We start from the raw sequence: 26,924 nt of genomic DNA on the forward strand, positions 1-26,924 counted from the left end.
TGAATGGGTGACGGGCACTGGGGGTTATTCTGTATGTTAGTAAATTGAACACCAATAAAAAATAAATTAAAAAAAACAAATTTAAAAAAAAAAAAAGCAAATATAGTTTGGAGCAGAGATATCCAGGAGCCCAGCACAATTATGTGGATTGAAGTAATTTATTTCAAAAGGAAACACTTCTCTAGAAAAAAGGAATGATCATGTTTATAGTTTACTCACAAGAACACAGAAATTTTAGGAAACTAGAGAAAGAATTTCTTCAATTCTGACTGTCAATCTCCCTACTGACCTCTAAAGAGAAATGATTTGTTTATGCCTCTGCTCCGTCTTCTGTTTTCTAGCCTCGTGCATTAAGGAAAACAGAAAGGCAACTTATCTCTGCTAGACAAGTTCTGGCCAAATATGGATTATTGAGGGCCAAATTCTGAGATAAGTGCCTCATGAACATATTGTAGGTGGCCATTGCCCTCCTGAAGTTTTCTGAGTATCTGAAGCTCTTCTGGGCAAGTCACAAAAGTTTGCCTACACAAATACCTTAGTGTACCTATTACCTACTTCCTCCTATTGACCTGCCCTCAACCCTTACCCACCCCCACAAGATTCCATTCTTTCATATAACCAAACACATGACAGACAAGCAACTGAATCTTTGGTTGAAAGTCTTCTCACTGAAGCATGAATGGCCACAGGTTAAAGCACCTGGGTAGATTTTCAGCTTCACCACAGATAGACTTGGGGTAAGGCACTAAGCTATGTTGGCCTTGCCCTTTCTCTTAATCTCCTTCTTTTTGCTTTCCTCCCCTATAAATTGATGGTTGAACCAAATGGCGAAATCCTGTTCAGTTTTATCAGTCAGTGGATCTGCAGGATTTATTTGTGGTCAGTGAATGGTCAACCTAAGAGATTCAAGTTTCTCTTCCTAAGCCTTGGCCTTCCCCTTTCACTGCTCTCCAGCAGCTCTCTTGGTTTGGCCTCTCCCCACAGCTTAGTCCCCAGTTTGGATGCTGAATCTACTCTAACATGAAGAAATCCTCAAATACAAATCATATGCAAGTTTTCAAAAAGTTATTCAAATCTTACTCATTACAAAAAGATTTAGCAGGGACTTAGAATAAAAGATATGATAAGATTAATTATAGTGCACAGCTATGATACCAGATTAGATGTAGCTGAAGTCACTACCTGGGTCCTTAATAAACCAAATGATGCATGTCAGAGTTCAGCCTACCTAGTACTTCAGGGTCCTTCTGTCCTTCAATGCAGGTTATAAATAAATTCTGTCCCATGCTTTCTCCATTCTCCACTCATACTTTCCAGCTACTTCTGGAGATTATATCCAGCAGACATGGGCTTTTATTCTCCCTGGGAAGTAGAATAAGGGCAGTAGATACTGGGAGAATAGAAAGCTGCCTCTTTTCTAGGCCCTGCCTTCCTAAGAAAGCAAGGCCTAGAAATAGGTTCTAGGTTCTCTTAATACTCTGGATCTTTCCTACACTTTAGTCACTCACCTTTGGGGCATCTTAATAACCTTTGCCACCCTTCCCTGGTTCCTGTAGACCCTGGCTGGCCATGAGAATCATTTGGCAAGCTTTAAAAATGCTGGTGCCTGGGCCTCAACACAATTGATTTAGAATCTCCGTTAGAAAGGCCACAACATCTGTATTTATAAAGCCCCTGGAATGATTCTAACATGCAAATAGGTTGAAATATACTTCTGTACATTTTCACCTTCGGACTTCCGTCCTTGCATTGTCTGCTGGGTACTTCTAGGTTTGTAGTATATTATAATCGCATATTCCTTGGGGTTGGGGGAAGGAGTTTAGGGAAAGCAAAGACAATGTCATTATTCTCACCCAAAAGCAATTTTTTTTAAAAAACAGAAACAGGAAATAATTTCCACTTAAGAGAAACAAAATAACAAAATAATTACATATGATATACTTTTTTTTTTTTAGCAGCTTTTAGAAGTTAAGATATGGGCATATTCTATTTATTCACATATTAATGTATTTATTAACATATTGCTTTATTATAAAAGCAATTCATTTTGTTTTCAGATACAATACAGTAAGTCCAAATGAGCAAATTCTTGATTCTTACAAGTAATTAGTGACAGTAAGTTTGGGGGAAATATAAGCAAATTCTATCAAAAGTCCATCCCTGTGATGCACTAATAGTCATTAAAAAGACAAAAGGTGTAAGGATCTGTTTTCTTTTGAGGCTAAAATATATCTTTGCACAGACAGGATGAGAGGCATTAATTCAACAAAAATGTGTTGAATTCCCATATGGTGCTGAGTGCTGTTCCAGGGCTGTGTATGGGGTTGCAGTTTGAACCTCCCCCATCATGCTTTTCCACCTCACATCCTACCACTTGATTATTCATATCCTGTATTTCTCATTGAATCATCTGACAATATTTTGATCCTCTTGTTTTCAATCATTTTTTTCCTTCAGTGGCCTGTCTTCATCATTAAGTTTCACTTTGGTCTCGGTCTTTTGGATCTCATTGTTTTTGAATGTTCTACAGTCCTTCAAGGGTTCTTATACAAAATTCAGCCAGTTTTATAGTTCTTAAAACTTATAACATCTCATTAATTATGTAAAGGAAAAATTCTCAAAGGCAGTTACACCTGTTATAGTCTGCCAGTCTTACTTCAGAAGCAGACTTAATTTTGTCGCTGTCATTAAACATGCCACTTGAATTTAGGGGAAAGTGCAAAAGCATTTGACATAGACATAAAATAGCAACTCATATATCTACATCTGGGAAGTAAACTCTTCCTCATTCAGCACTTTCTGAAAACCTGAACGCACTAAAACAGATTGAACCGCTCCAACCAGGCATCTCAAATGGACAGACTCCTGGCTCACTCAGCTGGCATATGTGTTTTCATTGGCACTAACAGTATTTTGGCTTTTTATTGAATTTCCATATCTTTGAATGGACCACACCTTCAACTGTGTGCACCTCATCCATTTCACTTATTTACACTACCTACTGGCTCTTGAAGGCATTTGAATGTATGACCCCTTATAAAAATGGAAATTTTTCTGAAGAGTGTTATGTCCTCCCCAGTCTCCTTAAACAGAATACGTGGAATATAACTTACTCTTCTCTTAATAATTCACAGTTATCATTTTGAAACTCAGTGATTATACCAGGTGGGAATGCCCTCATGGATCATGTAGGTTTTTGGACACTCAGTAATCCCAGGCTGCTATACTTCTTGAGTTTTTAAAAACTTTTGTGTTGTCCTTCCTATCTTATTTTTAACCACTTCATTTCATTGTTGCCAGTGTGACTACCACCACTGCCACCTTCCTTCCTTTCTCTCTCTCTCTCTCTCTCTCACACACACACACACACACACACACGCACATACACACACATACACGTATCTCTCTTGCACACACAAAACCTTCCTAACCCTTGTCTGTTCTGTGGGCTAGGAAATTAGAAGGTTATTTAATTAGAATTATATACAAAGGAGTAGTATATAGGCTCTGAGTTAGGAAGTTCTTAAGGAAGATGCCTCTTTATAATAGTGAACTTTATATAATGAACTTTAGTGCAAGTTCTTCATTAACAATTTTGACTGTTCAGATAGCTACATTGTTCAATTATAGGCTCTTAAAAAAAAAGACTGATAAATACATGACTTCTGTCTAATGGAAGAGTCAGCAATTGAAATTCTGAGAATTGGATTTCCCATGAAGAACCCAAAGCTCCCTCACTAAGCCAAATAAAAAGCATGCTCACTGACCTTCAATTCTTGGCCATCACTGCCAACTACAAACCAAACAACTAGAAACCAATAGACACAGATGTTGTACTTTTCCTTGGGTTGAGTAGGAGGCATCAAGAGCATCTGTGCACCTAACACTATAGTATGAGTCATTCATGTTTAGCAGCAAGCCAGTTTTCCTTAACTATGGCCAAACTGGCCCAGTCAAGAACCTCTTCTCATTCTGCACTCAGCTCACTCAGAGGGTCTGGAGCTGCCTTGCTCCCCTCACATCCTGTCAGGCCCACTGCCCAGCTCAGCCTAGGTATTTGTCCCTTCTCACCTGAAGTGAGCACCCCACTGAATTTTTGCTTCTTATCTCTCACTCCCTGAGCCATCTTGGTCAGACTTTCTAACCCTCTGTTCTATTGGATTGCTTCTAGGTAAAGACAAATTCTGATCTGTCTCCATATTAGCTAGAGAAAAAAAAAAGTATACGTTCTTTAATTCTCTTGCACCTTACCTTACTACAGCCCCCAGTGTTTTAGCCAAGCACATGTATCTCTTTGCTTTCCTACCACACTATAGTCATAGCCACTTCCTGTCTTTGCCCTTGCTCTTGTGCCCCTCTAGTATACCATCTCTTCCCCTTTGTCTGTCCAAACCCACCCATTTGTATTTCTCCTCAAGAAGCCATTGTCAACTACTTTGCTCCTCCATGGTTACTCCTTCCATCCAACTCCTAACATCTCCTAAAGTTTTAAGCCTTCCTTTTCTTTTCCAACTATCCTGGACACAGGCCCTGGAGTAGAGCAAAAGGTTCTTACCCAAAACTTCTTTGGTGGCTCCTGACCAGTTTCAATCCCTCTAAATACTAACCTGTTCAAAGAACACAGCTGACCTTGTAAATGAAGAACTAGCCCTAAGAAAAGCTAGGTTTCTATTTGAAGAAACTGCAGTATTTCTCCCACAATAATACATCGCCCTTCCGGTTTTATGGAAAAAGTGTGGGTGGGCTAGGTTTCCAGATAACTAACTAGCAAAGAAAGGGCAGGTCAGCCTCCTCTCCTCCCCCAACCACCCACTCCTGCCAGACAGCATTTAAAATGCACTTCAATATAGCCAGTCTTTTCATTTGAAAAGGAAACTACTCTTGATGTTCTGTTTCTCTCATTTCATTAAGGATGGAGGTCATCCACAGAAGGGGAAGGGTAGTTTTCAAGAAGGACTTGGAGGGAGTGGAGGTGGGGTGGGGGAACTCTCTCATCATTTCTTGTTAGCTTGCTTCACTCTTTGAAGAGAACAAGCCCAGCTTTCATACTGAATTATTTTCAGCATGGCCTTTGCCAGGACTCAGCTCTCTCTGGCTGAGGCAACACCCAGAAGGATTGAGTGATAGTTCAAGGTCAGACAAGGTGTCTAGACAGGACCAGCCAGAGAAGATGGCATTAAGGCCGCTGGGAGATAAGGGAATGGAGAAGGGGAGAAGGGAGAAGGCAGTGTGTATGTGTTAAGTGGAAGTCTAGGGAAAAATGGAACCTGGAAATTTCTGCCCTCAAACCCCCATCCTCTGCCCAGTCTCTGTCAGCCTGCCTATGTCTCTCTTATACACACACACACTTCTGTACAGAAACACGTTCTTCCCTTTCCCTCCCCTTCTCTCCTAAGGCATTTCTATAAATAAACAATGAGTCTTGAGCCTGCCAGTGGCCCATTATTAACTCTTGCAGTGTTCTGGCTGTATGTATATAAATCCTCACACTGCTCCTCACTTCATGGTCTGCAAAGCCTTTCCCAATATTTAATCTCTTCACTTGATTCTACCTCCCACACCTTAAGGGTCCTGTAAGCTCCTCCTCACCAGTCCCATACACAGAATCATAAGCACCCCACACCCACACTCTCAAAGTTCTTAGCCTTAAAACTATAAGCTTCAGGTCCTGCTGCTCAAAATCACTTATGGTACAGGCCACATATTTCTTAAAACATTTATTTTTGCATTCCTATTATTATCAGAGCTTCCATCTAGTAAACATTTACTCTGTTCCAGGTACTGTGCTACGTGCCTTACATATATGATCTCAGTTGAATTCCACAACAATCCTGAGTTATCGATATGATAGAGGCATTTTGTAAATGAGGGAAGTACTGCTGCCCAAGCTCTGATGTTGTTACATGACTGCAATCCTAAGGGGAGAGTATGGATACTGAGTTTTTGAATGCTACCGTGTATGACTGTCCCACAAATGTTCTCAACCCCTTCCGGGCCGTCCTCTTACTGAGAAGGAAGCCTTCGGCATTTGCAGTTCCAGAGCATCTACTGAGCAGTCTAGTCAAACATCTGGAATGCCAAGATTAATATCTAATTAAACTTCCCCATGCCTGCAATGACATCTTCTACTTCAGTGAATGTTTATTTTGCTGGACTCTCTACTGGTATTATGAAAAGAGCAGTAAAATAGACAGGTCCCACCTTCATGGGGGGATGAAGGAGTTTACAGACTAGTTAGGAGAGAAGGTCTATAAATGAACATACAATTAAATACATATACCAGTTCACCAAGAAGTTCCAAATCAACAGAGAGTAAACATGACGTAGTTTTAATTTTTTCCAAACACTATTCTCAACTATACTATGTCAAATTATCTCCCTTCCTATTTGTTCCCCTTAAAATATCTCAGATTCCATTACTTCCTGTCACTTTCCTGTTATTGGAATTTAGTCTAGACCAATTTAAACTCTCATCTCATACCTGATCCAAAACCCTCTGCCCTCCCAGAGGACTTTGCTGCCGAGGGGTCCTTGAGCTCTTTCTCCCCATCCTCTAGCCTTTGCCACCTGTAGCCCACCTCACAGACCCTTGTTGCTGGAAACCCCCTCATCCAGAGGGTGGCTATCTTGGGTGGGTCCAGTACCTTCCTTAGTGCCCTTTAGACTGATGGAAAGTTTAGGCTTCCTGCCAAGCCATAGGAGAGACCCTGCCCCATGCCATCCTTTCTTTTAGCCCTGCCTTCTCTCTTCAAAGTTTTCCCCAGGACAAAAATAGAGTGCAGACAGTAGTACTACTGCCCAAGCAGATGTTCAGCCAGGAAATATAACACTAGTCATTCCCAAAGCGCACCTCCAGTTCTTGGCTTGGAGGAGGGAGGATGTACCCCTGTCCCTTGCCAAGAGTTCTGCTTCTCCTCCAAGTTAATTCTGAGGAGCAAACCCTGCCCCCTTCTCCAGCTCAGCCTTCTCCATGCACACCTAGGCTGGGGCTAGGGGTGAGGTATCAGAGCCGGTCCTGCAAATTCAATTGTGGGAGCTCTCTTAGAAACATGGAGTGATTAGCACTGGTCATGTCACCTTTGGACCTTGGCAGCCATTTCAAGATAATAGAAAAGATCTCACTCAACATCTTGTTTCAAATAAAACTGTAATTCAAGGAATATAATGAAGAAGAGTAGGGTACTATGAGAGGAGATATCCATGCACTGAAATCAAATTTCTTGGGTTCAAATACCAGCTCTACCCCTTACTGTTTGCCCTTGGGTAGGTTACTTAACCTCTCTGTGCCTCAACTTTCTTACATGTAAAATGGTGATGATAACAGTACCCACCTCATAAGATTAGATAAGAAAATGTAAGTAATATTCTTAACATGCTACCTGATACATTAATAAATGCTCAATAAATCTTAGTTCCATAAGGACATGAATTGAGGACTCCAGGCACTTCAAGGCACTCAACAAAATTTGATGACATAGTAAATAAAGGAGAGTATCTGGGACTACCTGTTTGAGATTGGGTAGTCAGAGAAGACCACTCTGAGAGCTGACACTAAAGCTTTAAGATGAAGGATGAGGGGGACGTCAGCCAAAGAGCAAAGGGAAGGCAAAGGAACAATGGAATTAGTTACAGTATCCTCCTGATGATAAAATTTCTTCCAAGTCCAATTTAGGCAGACTGTACTTGTGTCACATTACATAATAGACCTAGAAAATGTGCCTTGGACATTTTAAATTTTTTTAAATTTTATTTATTTATGATAGTCACAGAGAGAGAGAGAAAGGGGCAGAGACACAGGCAGAGGGAGAAGCAGGCTCCATGCACGGGGAGCCCGATGTGGGACTCGATCCCGGGTCTCCAGGATCGCGCCCTGGGCCAAAGGTAGGCGTCAAACCACTGCGCCACCCAGGGATCCCCTGGACATTTTAATATGATATGTAAATACAGTTATCAGATGCTTATTTTCTTGAGATTAAACGTTCTAACTCCTAAGAGCGAAGGTCCTCCAAGTGCCTCTTGTCCCTATCACAGCAGCTCTGATAGCATTTTCGCTGCTGGTGGGCTGGTCAGGGGTCTTCTGGAAGCCCCTGGCTTCTCCAGGACACATTGCTTGTCTACAAAAGACTCAGACCAAAGCTCTTCACTTTTTCTGTAATACCACCCAAGACAGGGTCCCTGCTCCCCACCCTGCCGCCCCCCACCACCCCCCGCCAAGGCAAACCCATAAAACTCTACAGAGATTGGCCTCAACCCACTGCCCATAACCTCTCTATGGTCCCCTATAACTGACAGCATCCTGCCTCTGCCCATCTTCTAAGAGATGAATTGGAGGAGTGACAGCTAGACAAAGAAGCAGGGTGAGGAAAAGTGTGGGAGCAAAGACAAGTGGGAAAGGCATGGCCAGGTTTGCCCAGGCACAGAGCACACCAGCTAAGAATTTTCTCCGCAGCTGGCAAGCACACAAAGAATAGTGAAGAAATACCAACAGAAGGATGCTGACAGTCCTCAAGGAACTAAATGGCTGAAATGTAAAAGAGGAAGCAGAGTAAAGCCTTCCAAGATTAATGGGGCCCAGAGCAAGAATGCCAGGAAAGGCCCCAGCCTGGCTGGTCCCCTTCTGTCCCCCACCCTGACCTCATCCTGCACCCATCACTCCTGTTCAGTGGACATGTGAACTCTCCCACCCCATCCTCCAAATAGCTACCTCTCAGGACCTTGGGTGCAGCTGCTGCTGGTAGAGTCAACCCTCAGGAGAACACACTCAGAGCAGAGGTGGGCATGGGCCCTGGAGGTGGACTTAGCTGGGTAACAGGGGTCCAGGGATACCATGAACATAGTCTAGGAGGAGATACATGTATGGGCTTCAGGTGGTGGGACATCATTTTCCTATGTCCCAAGTTAAAACAGTGGCATCATCTTCTACTCTGCCCTCTACACTTTCCCCAAAACCCAGTTTATCTCTGTCTGAGCTACCTTAGCTAAAATTTCATGAAATGTGTGTGTGTGTATATATGTATATAATATATGTATTTTTATATATATAAAATAAATTTCATGAATATATAAAATTTCATTTCATGAAATGTGTGTATATATTATATATATAATAAAGTATATTAATATTAAATATGTTTTAATTTTTATTTTAGTATCATATTAATTTTAAATTTACTTTCTACCCCTGGATGCCACCGAATAAGCATCGTTTAAGTCTCCCCTCCCAACGCTGTCATGTCTAAGTCAGAGTCTCCCAAAGAGCCTGAGCAGCTGCGGAAGCTCTTCATCGGAGGTTTGAGCTTCGAAATAACCGATGAGAGTCTGAGGAGCCATTTTGAGCAATGGGGAACGCCTACGGACTGTGTGGTAATGAGAGACCCCCAAGCACACCAGAGGCTTTGGGTTCCACACCTACGCCACTGTGGAGGAGGTGGATGCAGCCGTGAACGCAAGGCCACACAAGGTGGATGGAAGAGTTGTGGAACCAAAGAGGGCTGTCTCACAAGAAGATTCTCAAAGACCTGGTGCCCACTTAACTGTGAAAAAGATTTTTGTTAGTGGCATTAAAGAAGACACTGAAGAACATCATCTAAGAGATTATTTTGAACAGTATGGGAAAATTGAAGTGATTGAGATCATGACTGACTGAGGCAGTGGCAAAAAGAGAGGTTTTGCTTTTGTGATATTTGATGACCATGACTCTGTAGACGAGATTGTCATTCAAAAATACCATACTGTGAATGGCCACAACTGTGAAGTAAGGAAAGCCCTATAAAGCAGGAGATGGCTAGTGCTTCATCCAGCCAGAGGCCGAAGTGATTCTGGAAACTTTGGTGGTGGTCGTGGAGGTGGTTTTGGTGGGAATGACAACTTTGGTCTTGGAGGGAACTTCAGTGGTCAAGGTAGCTTCGATGGCAGTCGAGGTGGTGGTAGATACAGTGACAGTGGGGATGGCTATAATGGATTTGGTAATGACGGAAGCAACTTTGGAGGTGGCGGGAGCTATAATGATTTTGGCTATTACAACAATCAATCCTCAAATTTTGGACCCATGAAAGGAGGAAATTTTGGAGGCAGAAGCTCTGGCCCCTATGGTGGTGGAGGCCAGTACTTCACCAAGCCACGAAACCAAGGTGGCTATGGCAGTTCCAGCAGCAGCAGCAGCTATGGCAGTGGCAGAAAGTTTTAATTACTGCCAGGAAACAAAGCTTAGCAGGAGAAGAGAGCCAGAGAAATGACAGGGAAGCTACAGGTTACAACAGATTTGTGAACTCAGCCAAGCACAGTGGTGGCAGGGCCTAGCTGCTACAAAGAAGACATGTTTTAGACAATACTCATGTGTATGGGCAAAAAATTCAAGGACTGTATTTGTGACTAATTGTATAACAAGTGATTTTCATTTCTGTTCTGTGGAAAGTGTAAAGCATTCCAACAAAGGTTTTTAATGTAGATTTTTTTTGTACCCATGCTGTTGATTGCTAAATGTAATAGTCTGATCATGATGCTGAATTAATGTGTCTTTAAATTTTTTTTTAATTTATATTAAATTTTATATTAAACATATTAACATATATTAAAGTAGATAGATGCATATATATCACAAACCTGTTTGTCATGAGAGACCAGACTTTGGAAATTGGAAAAACAAAAGGAACATTTCAAGGCTGTCTCCACCTTTGAGAAATAAGAGAATCTACCTTCTATCATATTTTAAGTCACAGGCATCCAGTGGCTGCCACAGCCTTAAAAGCATGACAGATCAAATGCCATTTCAAGTAAATACTTCCAACATAAAGTTCTAAGATCCTAAAACAACTTTATGACACTGACAGTTGTCATGAAGATAGTTTAAATGAACTTATATATTATATGTTGTTTACTACCAGGGTGGCTACTTTCGGGATTTGTTTCCATTTTTTTGTTTGTTTGTTTGTTTCCAGCCAAGGACTTTGATACCAACTAAATCAAGATTCTGGCTAGATGTTAGGATTGAGTCCACTTGACCTAAACAGCCAGAGCTGGAGTTAGCTTCCACAAGGAAGAAGGGATATATGAACAAGTAACTTATAGACTATTAACTAGGATATATCCAGAGATTAATTTTGAAAGTTGTTTCACCCAACAGTGTACATTACTGGACATTTGAATTTGTGTGTGTCTCTGGTTATAGTCGTTTTTAGTTACTATGAATCTGGTCAGCATTATAAATTACTGGTATAAAATATTTGCTGGAGGACTAGTATAAGCATGTGACTCACCAGCTCCTCTGACTCAGTGTACCCATCTGTGTCATGAGCTGTTAATACCTAGATCCATTAACAGAGAGCATGAGTAGGGCAAAGGGACTGTATGAACTTGTACTAGCAAATAGCCAGGAGCCCCCACTAACTATCTTTATGACTATATCCTTTTGTGATATGTAGCATCTATTTCTTTTGTTGCTATAATGGCAAGTTTGGGGCGCAGGTGTGGCTTGATCATTGTTTCCAAGCACAATGAAAGTAGATGATGATATAATGTAGTTGGAACTTATCCAACCCCTGTGAAGAACCCGTGAGGATTCCTCTCTCTACCCAAATTTGACCCACCCTTAGTGTAGATAAATAAGGGCTGAAAGATGGTGCTCAGATTTAGAAAGGCAGGATGATGTATAGTTGTAGGTTACCAGTAAGACCAGCAAAGGGCTTTCACTCCATTTAGAATGTTAACAGAGGGTGGTTGCCATGTTAGACAGGATTGCCGTTTCTGTCATCTAGAACCCCAGGTGTAAGCACCAGAAGCTAGAGAATAGCTGGTCCTGAGTAGAAATACCTAAGAATATAGCTTCGGTGTTTTTTTTTTAAAGAGGGGGAGGGGCAAGAGAGAGAGAAAGAGAATCTCACGCAGGCTCCAGGCCCAGTGCAGAGACTGACTCAGGGCTTGATTTCATGGCCCTGAGATCATGACCTGAACTGAAATCATGAGTCAGACACCTAACCAATTGAGCCACCCATGTGCCCTAGAATATAGCTTCTGTTTTCATTTCTGCAGCAGCAATGAGAACTTCTACTCAACTTGATGTAATCTGGCACCTTGAAAGATTAAGAAAAACATAAAAATGGTTCATTGTGATTAATTCAAACCATATCCTAAAAGCTGGCAGACAATGGTTTCAAAACCCAGATATTCCAAAACAATTTATTATTTTGGGTTGCATAGGAAAGAGATCATCCCACCCACCCCCAATATTGAAAAGAAAATAAAAATTCTATATAGGATGTGAATGAGAAAGTTTCTACTGTGCTTACAGGTATCAGTAAAACCTGTCTTAAATTTTTATTATAAAGTATCATTTATAGGTGAAATATGTATAATGTATGTGTGAAAATTTTGCTTAAGATAGAAAATGGTAGCAGTATTTTTAAATATTTAAATATCCCTAATTCTTTCCATCTTCCTCCCTAGGAGTGACCACCGTGCCACATCCTACTTATTATTCCTTTGTTTTCTCTTATTATAGTTATAGCTCTAGACAGATTTGTATTTTCTGTATGTATTTTCCGTAACCTGCTTTTTTGCTCAGCTTTATGTTTGTAAGATTCATTTGTGTTGGCAGGATTAGCTGCCATTCATTTTCACTTATACTTTGTATTCTGTTGAAATAATAGGGTTTATCTATCCAATTTACCGTCAGTGGACATTTTGTGTTGGTTTCAGTTTTTGGTTTTACAAATAACACTGTTACAAACATATATTTCCTAATATATACCCCCTGGAGTTTCTCTGTAGGATACACATATAGAACTGGAATTGCTATGCATTTTCAACTTTGCAATGCTAAATTGTCTCCAAAAAGGTCATACCAGTTTATACACTCACCAGCAGGGTATGATACCCACTGTCTACAAGCTCACTAACATTTGTTTACAGATGTTTTAACTTTTGCCGTTCAGATGGATATGAAATAGTATCTCATACTTTTAATTCGCATTTCCCTATCTTATTAATGAAATGGAGAATCTTTTTTATGTTTATTGCCCCTCCTGTGTCCTCTTAAATGAAATATCTATTCAAGTCTTTTTGCCTGTTTTTCTGTAGACTTTTTCTTGTTATCAAAGTTCTTAACATATTCTGAATACTAATCCTTTTGTCAATTACAGCTTCTCCTTGTTTGTAGCTAATCTTTTCACTTTCTTTATGTTGTCTTTTGATTTTTAAAAATTTTTTAAATTTTAATGTGATTAAATTTATCAGTTGTCTCCTTTTGGTTTGTATTCCTTTACCTTAGAAATCTTTTCCAATTCCAAAGTCCCAAAAGCATTCTATATTTTCTTCAAGAAGTTTTAAAAGCTTTCCCTTTCCCTCTTTAATTATTCAAGCCTCTGGAACTGCTTTTAGAGCAAGACATGTGAGAGGGTCCTGGTTTTATGCTTTTACATGTGGAAAACCATTTGTTCCCATGTCAGTTATTGTGAAGTCCGTTCTCTTCCTACATAGTACCATTCCCAGCTCTTTTGCCAGCCAAGCCTTCATTGATATGTGGGTCAATTTCTGGGCACTCTGATTTGTTCCACTGGAAATTTTCTAGCCCTGCCCTTAGACCCCATTGTAATAGTGTAATTTTATAAGACATCTTGGTATTTGCTATACCAAGTCCTCCCCTCTCCCCCACTTCTTCAGGAAATCCTTGATTCTTCTTGGGGCTCTTTCTACTTCCACACACATTTTAGAAGCAATTTGTCAAGTTCTTTAAGCGACATACCTGGGTGGCTCAGTGGTTGAGCATCTGCCTTTGGCTCAAGGCATGATCCCAGGGTCCCGGGATTGAGTTCTGCATCAGGCTCCCCACAGGGAGCCTGCTTCTCCCTCTGCCTATGTCTCTGCCTCTCTCTCTGTTCTCTCATGAATAAATAAAATCTTAAAAAAAAAACCCTATTGATATCTTGTTTTTTATTGGCATTGTGTAAAATAGTAGACATCTTCATGATATTAAGTGTTCCTAACCATAAATATGGAATAGTTTTTGTTTGTAAATTTCTTTATTGTCTTTCAATATGTACTTATAATTTTCTCCATATTTTGTTAAACTTTTGTTATATTTATTCCAGAGACTTTTTATATCATTACTGCTATTGTAAAATATGCCCTTTTTCCAAAAATTACCTTTTCTATTTATTGCATGCATATAGATTGATATTCAGTTCACTTTTGGATGGTGGTCCTTGTATTAGTCATCTATTGCTGAGTAATGAATTACCCCAAACTTAGTGGCTTAAAACCACAAACATTTAGGGGCACCTGGGAGGTTCAGTAGGTTAAATAGGTTAAGTATCTGCCTCTGGTTCAGGTCATGATCCCAGGGTTCCGGAATCAGGCTCCCTGCTCAGCTGAGAGTCTGCTTCTCCCTCTCCCTCTGCCCTTCCCCCTGCTTATGTGCACATGCTCTCTCTCTCTCTTGCTCTCTCTCTCTCTCAATTAAATTTTTTTTTTTAAAAACCCACAAACATTTATTATCTCATAGTTTCTTTAAGTCAAAAATTCAGAAGCAACTTAGCTGGAAATTTTGGTCAGGGTCTCTCATTAGGCTGTAATCAAGATGTCAGCCAAGAGTGAGTGGGACTGAAGGATCCATTTACAAGCTTACTCACATGGCTCTTTAAGAGACCTCAGTTCCTCTCCACATGGGCAACCCCAGTAGAGCTGCTCACAACAAGATAACTGACTTCCCCTAGTGCAAGCAAATCAGAGAGAGAGAGAGAAAGCAACTAAGATGAAAGCCACAGTGTATTTTATAGCCTAATCTTGGAGGTGATGTGTCATAATTTCTACTGTATTCTATTGGTTACACAGAGCAACTCTGGCACATCATGGGAGGAAACTACCCGATGAATCTCAGGTCAGCACCATTAGGACCATTTTGTAAGCTGTCGCAATTTATATCCAACAACCTTGCTATTTCTCATATTTATTCTAATAATAATAGTAGTAGATTCTTTTGGATTTTCTATGCAGGTAAACATATCTGTAAATAATGATAATTTTCTTTATTTCCTACCAATCCTATATTTATTTCTTTCTTGCTTTACTTCACTGGCTCAGATTTCCAGCACAACGTTTAAGAGAGGTGGCAGTAGAGGAACTTATCTTAAAAGGAGTTTCAACATTTACCATAGTATGGTGTTTGTAGGTTTTGTTTTTATTTTGAATAGATATCCTTTCCCAAATTTCCTTTTATTACTAGTTTCAGGGCTTTTTTTCCATTAAGGGAAATTTTATAAACTTTTTTTGACATCTGTTGAGCTAACATTTTTATTCCCTTAATATATTTATATGTCAGATTATAATCATTGATGTTCTAATATTAAACCGAACTCCATTCAGAATAGTCAACTTGATCATAATACATTATTTTTTTATATTTTAATAATTTATTGTTTGTAAATCTTTGTATCTGTTAATAAGTGAGATTGGCTTACATTTGTCCCCAGTAGGTTTCAGTATCAAGGTCAAGCTAACTCATTAATAAGTTGAGGAATGTTCCCTCTTTTTTATATATTCTGAAATAGTTTATGTAAGATTAGAAATATTTGATCCTGGGTGCCTGAGTGGCTCAATCGGTAAAGCGTCTGCTTTCATTTCAGGTCATCATCCCAGGGTCCTGGGATCAAGCCCCATGTTGGGTTCCCTACTAGTGGGGAGTCTATTTCTCCTTCTCCCTCTGCCCCCCACCTTGTGTGTGCTCTCTCTCAAATAAATAAAATCTATTTTTAAAAAGAGAGAGAGAGAAGAAGAGAAGAGAAAGAAATATTTGATCCTGGGCCATATGGGTGGCTCAGTTGCTTAAGCATCTACCTTTGGCTCAGGTCATAATCTCAGGGTCCTGGAATTGAACCCCTCATTGGGCTCTGCACTCAGCTAGGAGTCTGTTGGTCCCTCTACCCCTCCCCCTACTTGTGCTTGCTCTCTCTCTCTCTCTCTCTCTCAAATAAATAAATAAAATATTTGATTCTAGGGGTGCCTCAGTGGCTCAGTCAGTTGAGCATCTGACTCTTGATTTCGGTTCAGGTCATGATCTCAGGGTCATGAGCTCAAGCCCAACCTATGACTCCATGCTCAGCAGGGAATCTGCTTGAGGTTCTCTCTCCTTGCTCTCGTCCTCTGCCCCTCCCCCACCATGCTCACTCTTGCTCTCTCTCTCTCTCTCTCTCCCCCCCCAAATAAATAAATCTTTTTTAAAAAAGAAATATTTGATCCTTGAATATTTGATACAACTCACCTGTAAAAATATCTGGACCAGGCATTTTGTTTGTGAGTGGATTTTAAGCTACCAATTTTAAATTATTAATCTTAAATTTTAAATTACTAGTTTATTACTAGTTTAAAACCTGACTAGTTTTCTGTTTCTTCTTGAAACCATTTTAATACAACACATTTGTCTAGAAATTCTCCACTTTATCTAAATTTACAGAGTTATCATCATGGAGTTCTCCATAATGCTCTAATACTTATTTATCCATTACCTATGACTTTTTTAAATATTTTTTTCATTTTCTTACTTTTTCTTCATGCATCTTGTCAGACTTGTCTTTTTATTGATTTGTTTATGAATCCATGTTGGATGAAAATTCTTTGTGGCTTAGGTTAAAGGCACACTTTTACAGAGAGTTCTTGCATTTGCTTTTACTGAGCATCTGTGGGTACTGGAACCAGGGATCATTTTTAATAAATTTTTGGTTTGAGGTTTTTCAGAATACAAGGAATGTGATTTCAGATTACAAATTCATGTGAGGGCCAGATTATGGTTATGAATTTTAAGAGGAGTTTGTTGTTTCCCTCTACCCAGAGGTACAGGTATCTTTCCTAGTTGAATTTCTTTGTAAGAGGGTTATATTATTTTCTTAATGTGGCCGTATCCTTTCTTGGTTCTAGCTATGCTAGACATTCACTGTGACTACCTCCCAGCTTAATGGACACTAACTTTCACTTCTGTCCCCTTAGCAGCCATAGATGTTAAAGACTGATGTTGGTCACCAGGGGATTAACAAGTGACTTCAGGACAGCTGCCAGCTTCAGTAAACATTTATTCTCTGGGGTCCTGCTTTGGCTTTTTATTTAGGAGGCAGAGTAGGCCATCAAGGCCATCCTTCCTAACAGTTCAGCATTGCTTTTAAAACATTACATTATTATTATATTAAAATATAATTTAGAAATATTTTATCTAGCATTTTCAGGTGTTTTGTCCTGGAGGAATTTTGGGGGGAGTAATACAGACTTTAATTTTTACATTTTCAAGGCATATTCATCTTGATCAGGCTGTATGGGGTATAATTTTGGGTGTGCTATAATGTACTTCTTTAGGTACTAGAACCTCTAAAATTCTTCCAGAAGGCAAAGGTAACTGAGATCCTTGTTGTAGACACTGTGAAAAACAAAATACACCCACAGCCAGATACAGCCTGCAGGGCTATAGTTTACAACTTTTGATAAAAAGGATGTTATAATACAAAATCTGTTTTTCAAAATTGGGCCTTTTCAGTAGGCTGGTCATTTGTTTCACCTTAAGTTTAAGATAACCCATGCAGAAGCCCTTTCTGGAATTTTACATGAGAACTAGATCTACTGTTTCATAGAAGTACTGTCTCTCACTGCAGGGAGCTGATCCTGTCCTTTCAGTCCAGGACTGGTGCCCATTGCCCCCTCCCTATGTCCTCTGTGCAGCTCCAGCCTGTGCCCCCTTTGGGAAGGTGGAGTTGAAGAGGGGGAAGCCCACTCCAGCTCTTCCCACATAGTCTCTTCCCCCATTTTAAAAGCTGAGGAGCAGCCCCCAAGAGAACCCTGACCCAGCAGAGTATGTGTGATGAACAGTAAGTACAATGAGGACAAAAAGGGGAACAGTTGCAGCAGCTCAAGTAACTATCCCTGGACTCTACCCCTAGTGGTCAGGCAGTAGGAAGTGTCCTCACTATTGAGACTGAAACTGTGTGAATAACCTTAAGTGAATCCAATTCCCAGTCCAACCAAACTATCTTTGCTCAGTTTTTTTTTTTTTTTTTAAGATTTATTTATTTATTTTTCATGATAGACAGAGAGTGAGAGAGAGAGAGAGAGAGAGAGAGGCAGAGACACAGAAGGAGGGAGAAGCAGGCTCCATGCCGGAAGCCGGACGTGGGACTTGATCCCAGGACTCCAGGATCGCGCCCTGGGCCAAAGGCAGGCGCTATACTGCTGAGCCACCCAGGGATCCCCTCTTTGCTCAGTTCTTAAACAAAACAGGAGAATCTCAGTTGATGGTTTATTTGACTAGCTGTGGCTTTGAGAAAGAAAACATACTCAGGTCTTGTATCAAACACTTTTATTCTTTAAAGTGAGAAGTTCACAAAGGACAGCTATAGGAGAGTGAAACATTTACAGTAGAAAAATTGTGGTGCTAGCCAAACCTCAAATACTGTCATAGCAGAGTTATTCCAATAGTACTTTTCCAGCATGGCAGATCACACATGTTAAATTCAACTGCATTCTCTGAACACCTCTCAATGGATGTGCACAGTGATAGAAGCAAACATTCAAGGACTCCTATTCTTATGATCTTATAGAATGGATATATACACACCCCAAAACAATTATATTACAATACATCCAAACAATTCATATCCATTTAAAAAAATATTTTTACTTAAAGAAATTGGTAGAAAGACTTAACACAAATATAGGCAAGAAATAGATTGCTTTTATGTGCAACATACTGGATTCTTGAATTGAGAATCAGTGTCAGTCCTCACTTCCAACATCATGTCGAAAAAGTGTGGCAGAAAAATGAGTCACCTTCAATATGAAGGATTCGAATTGTGTACACTGGCAACACTCTCAGAGATGTAACAGTATCACAAACAGGATGCCAGTATACAGAATGGACCTTCTTATAAAGTCACTCATGAATTATCAGATGACCCTTCAGATATTTAGGAATAACATAATATTCTGGCTTAATCAAGGCACTTGCAAAGAGCAATCTTTGACATAACAGAATCCCCATGGTTGTTAACCACTGATGATGGTATGGTTTTTTTGGTTGGGTAGCATTCTGGACTGACTACCTAAGCATGATGCCTTGATCACAAACAAAATCACTTATAACATAAGGACTGCAAAGCAAGATTTGCTTAAACTTTCCCCAAATCATGCTTTTTCATAAATCGTTTGAAAAGAAAAGCTTCATTTAAAATCTTGACTCTCCAGAGTTATTATTCACCTTTCCCCAATACCACTCAACACCCCTAAAGTTTGTTTGGTTTTTCTCCACAAGAATATAGAAAATAGAATCTTCCCTCCCCCAACACAAATTATTTCCTTAGGAGAGAAGTGTAAAACCAACTTAAAAGCACAAAGTAACCTTACATTTTCTCACCAATAGCGAAGTATCAAACCGCTCCTACACAGACTTGAGCTGCAGAGCCCTTTGTGCGCACTTCTCAGACATTCCTCATACCATTAGAACAGCTTTCTATCACCACCAACTGTCCTTTCTCAACCATTCCTTGCCCACCATGAAAGCTAGTGAATTTAGATGGAAGGAGAAAGGGCATTGGAACAGTATTGCTTTTACAAAAATAGGGTTCCAGGCTGTTACTTGATCCTCCAAAGCAATACTAGGCAGTATATACCTCGACACTAAATTCTCAAGTGGCTATCTTTTTATAGCCAGGTCTCAAAAGCTCAAAACTAAACCTACTGAAGGAAAGTAGCAAAGACTTCCTAATATTGAGCAATACAGACCGAGAATTACATGGGAAATATGCCAGGTCAAAACCAGTCACTAGGTTACTTAATCATCGATAAGAAGCCAAGTTCTCCATTCTCCCCCAGCTCTGCCATTCTGGGAAGAGCCCACTGGCCAGCCTTGGACTGCCAAAGATGGATGTCTCTGACTCAGTCTTGGGGGGCACCTGGTGGAATACACAGTCCTGAGATGCCATCTGTGTCTGCACTCCATCAGGTTTCCATTGCACATGGACAATTCTGTAATTCTGACCCTCGTTGTTGTCCCAGAAGACCTGCCCATTAGCATGGTAAGAAATGCAGAACTCAATTTTCTCCTCAGTTGGAATGACAGAGGGTAAGTCAACGGCAAATGAGAAGGTGTCACTATCTGAGGCACCATACACATTTTTCATGTAGTTACAGTCAACATCAGTATAACTCTTCCAGGTATCAAAAGTGATACGAATCTGAACCTTTTTCTCAAAGCTCATGTTTTTCACTTTCACAGTTCCAGTCACTGTTCGCTCTTGCAAAGAGCAGTTCTCCAGACAGACAAAATTCTTCTGAAAGTGGTTCCGAAAACTTAAGTAATCAGTTGAAGGCTGGGGAAAATCTAAAATCAAGTTTTTCTCCTCGTGGAGTTTTAAGCCAGAGGAGATATCGTTAAGGTCCAAGAGATCAAACTGGAGATCCCACGCTGGTTCTTCTGGGAGGTCCGAGAAGACGTGGATGGCGGTGAGAGAGAGCCCCTTGGAGTCAGCAAACACAACCCGCTTCTTGGCTTGGTCATGTGACTGCTTCCACTCATTCTGTGATTTGGCTTCCTGTTTTATATTGAGACATGATTTCAAGGGCTTTAACTTGTTCACAAAATTTCTTCGTTGGAGATCATCATAAGGGCCCAGGAAACTCTTCAGAGGTGGCGAATGAGCCAAGCAGAGCCTCATGGCCACATCCACTGGCATGACTGAATTTGTCAAAGGTCGCGGATCTAAAACCTGGATCATTCTGGAATACAAAAAGAAGAGGGGTTATCACCTGAATCTGGAATGCTCTTCCCCTGGCTCCAAATATATATATACTATTTTTGTATTTTCTAAACTGTAACCAGCACAGTAAGCATCAGGGATGTGCTATCAGATGTAGTAAAATAAAACAGTATTAGATGATCAGATTTGCATCCTATATTTGGCTATGCCCTGGCAGACTACAAGGCCGTGGGTTAACTGCTTAAAACATGTGGGGGTCTGAAAAATGAAAGGGCTGCATGTGATAATCTCTAATATAGCTCTAAGAACCATTTGCTTTGTTCAAAGCCAGTGGTTCTCAAACCTGTCTAATCACAATGGCCTAGAGAGTTTGTTTTCTTTCTTTCTTTTTAATGCCAATTCCTAGGACTTAGAGCTGCTGAGGCAAACCCTCTGTGAGTGGGGACAGGGGTAGTAGAGATGCTCTTACAGCTTCCCAGGTAATACTGGTGACCAGACAAGTTCCAGAACCATGATTCCAGACTCTGCTCCCTCTAGCTGCTTTGATGATCTTGCTGTTAAATTGACTACCCTTCTCTGGAAAAGTAATCCACTTAAAAAGAAAAATAAATAGCAATAAAATTCTTATGGAACAGTTTTGAGAGAAGGCTGGAAAGAATGAAGCCAGAGGATTAGCTTTGCATTTTATCATGTTCTTCCTCATTTTCACAAATAACCAACTGAAATGCAGATCAGCACTTCATACACTTAAAGAAAAACTTCACACAATCTATATTTCATCTAGAAAGATATCCATGACAAACCCACATTTAGGTGACAAAAGCTAATTACTTTAAAATTGGACTGTTTTCAATGTATGTTGTATATATGAATTAATGAAATACACCAAAAAGTTACGTATCTCTGGGCAGTGATGACCTATTTTTATCTTTGTACTTTTTTTGGTATTTTCTAATGTTTGGCAATGGATATTAATAACTAGCAAGATAATAAAGCTATTTAAAAGTTTAAACATAACTATGCTCAGCAATGTTAAATTAAGAAGTTCCATGAAGTTTTTCCTGGCCTTTAGCCCTTCATACGTATTGCCTAGCTTATGGATTCTTTTTTCCCTGTCCTCTCGTTACAGATAGGAGGTATATGTATACTATAATGACATTTCTCAATCTGGCTTCAGTAATTTTTCACAGCAGCTCTAAGCACATAGGCAAATGGTCATTAACACAAAATGGATAATGTAAGAACATTCACAGAATTTATTAGTCCTGAGATTTTTCTGGAAGGCCTACACACTTAGAACAAACAAATGAAAGCTAAAGCTATATTTGTGAGCCTAATATTAGTTAACAGGCAGGATTTTTAGAGAAGTGTTCTGCTAAGTAAGTTATGTCTGGGTAAGCTATTTAAAGTAGTTTTATGGAGGATTTTTATTGTTTTGTGGTTTTGTTTTGCATTTTTTACTTTTTGCTGTTATAGAAAGACAGTTTTAGGATTTGGTGAGTTCCTGGCCAAAAGTTAGAAAATCATCATTTGCTCAAACTCCCCGGCTAAGTTTACTATGGCAAACCGTGATAAGAAGCGTGGAGGAGGGCGACAGAATGCAGACACACTGCAGTTTCCCCCAGGCTAAACAACACAATCCGTAACGTCAAGGTGCTGTTCCCACAAGCTGCCCCAGTCCTTGGGGCATTTGTGCGGGATGAAAAGATCAAAAGATAACGGATACTAGAGCTAAAGCTGACTCACAGTTAAGAGTTTCTGGTTTGGGATGCTAATTACCAAAATAAGCTTTGGCTGAGAAGCACTGAGCACATCTCCACCAGCCGAGGCTTCCCTGGGGCCAGATTCAGCTCAGCAGTCAGCCAGCTAGCCCTCCTCTGGCGTCTCCATTTTCAGCGATGCCCGAAGGACCACGCAGCCCAACCGCCCTGCAGCTGTGCGCTCCCCTCCGCTCTGGTGCGGGGCGTCTGCGGCGAACCTACCTGGTGCAGCTCATTGGGCCACCGGGCGGCGGCGGACCCGCGCAAGTTCGCGCCCAGCTCGCGGCCACCTCCGTTCGGCAGGAGCTCGGGCGGATGGAGGGTGCGGCGGGGAGAGGCCGCTTATCTGCCCCGGACCACGTGAGCCCGTCCTTCGCACCAATCCCCGAGCGGCTGGCCCCGCGGCACGACCTATCAGCGCCCGGCTAGGGCGCGAGCCCTCGCGCTGGGAACGTGATCGCCGTGGTCCGCGGGGGAGCGCGGGGGACCCGGCCCGGCCCGCAGCTGCAGCGCGCTCGGTAACGCGAACCCTGGGCGAGGGGGGCGTGGAGGCGGCGGCGAGCAGCACGTAGCGGGCGGGCCGCGGGCCGGGGAGCAGCAAACCTCGCCCCCTGGGCGCCGGCTCAGTGCGGCCCTGGGGGCAGCGGACGCCTTCTGCGTCCTGGAGCGTTTGTGCACAGTTAAACCTAAGCAGGGAGAGTTGTGGCTTCTAGCAAATGTCTGTCATATTCGAAATGTTTATCTTTTTCACTGGTTGGTACATCTTCTCGTCTTCTCCCTCACCTTAGCCTAAGCATTCAGAGGTTGGGTGCATTTTTAAATTAGGGTGAAATCCAAAAATCCACCACAGAGTGGACCAAGGCTGCTAAGAATTATTATCAACCTCTCTACAAGTGTTGCTAATAAAGCATGCTAGACCCGTAGAACAAGGACGTGGCATTTAATTAAAAGGCACTTTGTATTCCAATCTGTTCTTCAGTTTTTCTCCTTGGAAGAGAAAACTGAAGCCAGAATGAAATGGCCTTTTTTGCTCACAGTGGTCAATCCAAGTCTCTCAACTCCGTTCTGATGTCCTTTGGCAGTGAGGTGGAAACCAAAATGTCAAAATATCTCCCTGTAAGTATCAGGACTCTCCCAAGCCAGTTACTTTTGCTGAGGTTTCGTTACTTTGTTTAGTTTGGGGAGTTTTAGACCATCAATTACAACCATAAAATTAAATATCTAAGTCGAGTATAAATTGTTTTTCTAAAAACCCATGTCCTAGCTTTCCTCTATTAACTTCCATATCCATGAGCCAATTAAAGTGTGCAGGGACGCCTGGGTGGCTCAGCGGTTAAGCGTCTGCCTTCTGCTCAGGGCGTGATCCTTGGGTATTGGGATCGAGTCCCACATGGGACTCCCTGCATGGAGCCTGCTTCTCCCTCTGCCTGTGTCTCTGCCTCTGTGTATGTGTGTGTGCGCCTCTCATGAATAAATAAATAAAATCTTAAAAAAGTAATAAAGTGTGTAAAATGTTTTTAAAAATCCCTGTGTCTTTTAAATTACTGTCAAACACTGGAATTTTTTTTAACATTTCATTTATTTATTCATGAGAGCCACAGAGAGAGGCAGAGACACAGGCAGAGGGAGAAGCAGGCTCCCCACAGGGAGTCTGATGCGGAACTCTATCACTGGACTCCAGAAGCTCGGCCTGAGCCGAAGGCATACCCTCAACGGCTGAGCTACCCAGGCATCTCTGGAATTTTTAAAATAGAGTTTCTAAAATAAAAAGAAAGACACCCATGCTGAGTATCACCAGGGATGGTACTTAATGCTTGAGTTTCGTTTTTGGAAAGAAACATCCAACTAGTAGCAGATCTTCTAGCCCCCCAGCCCAACCAAAACTAGCTGTAGGTGACACAGTCTCTGGGTTTGACATACAAGCTACATGAATCTAAGCAAGTTTTAGCCTCAACTTCCTCACAAAGTGGAGATAGTGAAATTGCTCCAAAGATTACATAAAACTCTGCTGCTGAGAAAACAGAGTGTCCAGTGCATGTGTTCAACTCCTGGTAGTTCTCATATCAGTACTCCTCAGTTTTAGTTATTATTCCATTACTACAGATGGCCAGTGCCTGAGCTATTATATTGATAGATAGCTACTGTTTATTGGGCCTTTACTATGTCCAAATACTGTTTTAAGTGTTGTATTATTGTGCCCAAGATCCCGAATCCGAGAAACCCCCCAGAAACCGCCAAGGAGCCAACACCGATGCAATCACACGAGGGTTTATTTACAAGCTCGAGCTTGGGTCCAAGTGCACCCAACACAGCGGAGCAGGGACTTGGACCCCGAGACTAAGAGGCGTAGCAGCTTTATAGGGGCCAGTGGCCAATGGGATACGCAGCAAGTTGCACAGTCGTGTCGGTCCACACGCAGGTGGCCGATTGAATTACATCTTCCCGTATAGTATCCACTTGAGCTGGCCTATTACTTTGGTCAGAATCGGGCGCAGTTTTGGCGGGCACAAGGCAGGGTTACATTGTTATGAGCCGATTTCTGATTAGGGTGTGCCTAGCGGTTTGACTAGGGTGGGGCAGCGCCTTAAGCAATAAGCAGGTCATGTGGCGGTCATACAGGAGGTGGCGGGTGTAGCACAAAATGGAGTTAGTCCTGCTCTGCTTGTCCAGGGGTAGGGGATTTTTGTTAAATTTCCTGGGTCCCACAGTATGTCTTACCTATTTTTATCTCAGAACAACTCTAGACGGTGTATACTATTATTAATTCCACTTTTAGAGATAAGGAAACGAGGGCACTGCGAGGTCAAAAAATCTACCCAAAGTGGATCTAGTGATTAGAAGCTGGCTGATGTCAGAACAAGAACCATTGTACCATATTGTCTTCCTTTATTTTTTTTTAAAGATTTTATTTATTTATTCATAGAGACAGAGAGAGAGAATGAGAGGCAGAGACACAGGCAGAGGGAGAAGCAGGCTCCATGCAGAGAGCCTGAGGGGACTCAATCAAGGGTCTCCAGGATCACGCCCTGGGCTGAAGGCGGCGCTAAACCTAAACCGCTGCGCCACGCCGCCACCGGGGCTGCCCACATTGTCTTCCTTTAATTACCCATTGACAATTAGCATGATAGATGGTGGAAGGTGCCTGACATTATCACTGGTTCTAAGTCTTTTTTTTTTTTTCCCACAGATGATAAATCTAAAACTCAGACTGAGCTGTTTACCAGGGACTGGTTAGGTCAGAGCCAAAATTGGAACAGTACGTAGAGATTTTATTCTACTCATGATCACATGTTAAACTAAAAAAGGGGATATTACCAATTAAAGTTATAGAGAAACATAAAGTAATAAGACTGTATTGTGATCTCGTTTTGGAGGAAGAATGTGGAGACTCCTGGGTGGCTCAGCAGTGGAGTGTCTGCCTTCGGCTCAGTGTGTGATCCTGGACTCCTGGGATCGAGTCCCATATCGGACTCCTTACACGGAACCTGCTTCTCCTCCCTCTGCCTATGTTTTGCCTCTCTCTCTCTCTCTCTCTCTCTCTCTCTCTCTCTCTCTGTCTCTCATGAATAAATAAATAAAAATCTTTTTTTAAAAATAGAGGAAGAATGTGCATGCATAGAAAGTAGAATATGTTCTATCAAAGTGTTAACAGTGCTTATTTTTGGATGGTGAGATTATGAGTAATTAAAAATTTTTCATTTCACTTCTTTGTATATTTTCATTTTTCTACAATGAACAGGAACTACTAAGAAATCATTTTTAAAGGGTTTTAAAACTTTCAGATTCAACTACATGCAGCCTACCTACTAGGTACCAAGAACTGTGTGGGAGGCTTTCACATAGTTCTATGCTGCTTACTCACAGTTCTTTCGAGTTTGTACTTGTTTCCATTCATGCTGCTTTCTCTCCTGCCCCCTGGTGCTGACTGGTGCCTTGAAATCAGGAAAACAGGCTCTCTCCAAAGAGGAGTCAACACTCAATAACCCTCTAAACTGGGTCCACTCACACCCCACTTTTAAAACATCCCTGTAAGAGAACAATTTGGGTGCAGGTGTGAAGGTGCAATTGTTGTTGCCAACAGTACCAGAGATTAAAGAAACAGTGGTTAAAATTGTTAAGGAAAGTGTAGAATACCACCTCAGACCTGTGTGGTATCTCAGGTGGGGTGACAGAGAAGAGGGGAACAAATAAAAGATAAAATACTTGGCCTCTCTAATAATCTATTGGGAACAAAAATGTAGAGGTAAGAAAACCAGTACCCATACCAGGTATGGCTAAGTGGAAAATAGGTCATATGAACATTATACCCGTTTGCTATATGTCCATCAGGACTTGAGAAAAAGGAGAGGCCTCTGGCTAGCCAAAGAGGACTAGAACATGTAGGGTGACTGCAGGGAGATTAATGTGGCTAGAAGTGAGGATTCTAGCTGCAGAAAGGGAA

At 41.2% G+C, this 26,924-nt stretch overlaps 1 protein-coding gene, 1 long non-coding RNA gene and 1 pseudogene across 3 annotated transcripts; 2 read left to right on the forward strand and 1 right to left on the reverse strand.

Moving 5' to 3' along the window:
* Positions 1–9,150: 9,150 nt before the first annotated feature.
* LOC125753939 (heterogeneous nuclear ribonucleoprotein A1-like) lies at positions 9,151–13,872 on the forward strand (annotated as a pseudogene).
* A 4,441-nt stretch (positions 13,873–18,313) lies between these two features.
* On the reverse strand, positions 18,314–22,837 carry PPP1R3C (protein phosphatase 1 regulatory subunit 3C). The gene is made up of 2 exons (XM_025466499.3): positions 22,706–22,837; positions 18,314–20,742 (listed from the first exon to the last, which is right to left on the reverse strand). The coding sequence occupies exons 1-2, from the start codon at positions 22,717–22,719 to the stop codon at positions 19,803–19,805; spliced, it is 954 nt and encodes a 317-aa protein (XP_025322284.1). The 5' UTR covers positions 22,720–22,837; the 3' UTR covers positions 18,314–19,802.
* A 38-nt stretch (positions 22,838–22,875) lies between these two features.
* LOC112672051 (uncharacterized) lies at positions 22,876–26,038 on the forward strand. Of its 2 annotated transcripts, none has more exons than XR_003144003.3 (4): positions 22,876–23,001; positions 23,521–23,599; positions 25,671–25,739; positions 25,858–26,038. It is a non-coding gene; the product is annotated as an uncharacterized LOC112672051 (long non-coding RNA). The 2 variants fall into 2 exon arrangements; XR_003144004.3 differs by having other exon boundaries at positions 25,862–26,038.
* Positions 26,039–26,924: the final 886 nt, after the last annotated feature.

The sequence above is a fragment of the Canis lupus genome, chromosome 28 (assembly GCF_003254725.2).
Source record: "Canis lupus dingo isolate Sandy chromosome 28, ASM325472v2, whole genome shotgun sequence".
NCBI classification, from domain to species: domain Eukaryota; kingdom Metazoa; phylum Chordata; class Mammalia; order Carnivora; family Canidae; genus Canis; species Canis lupus.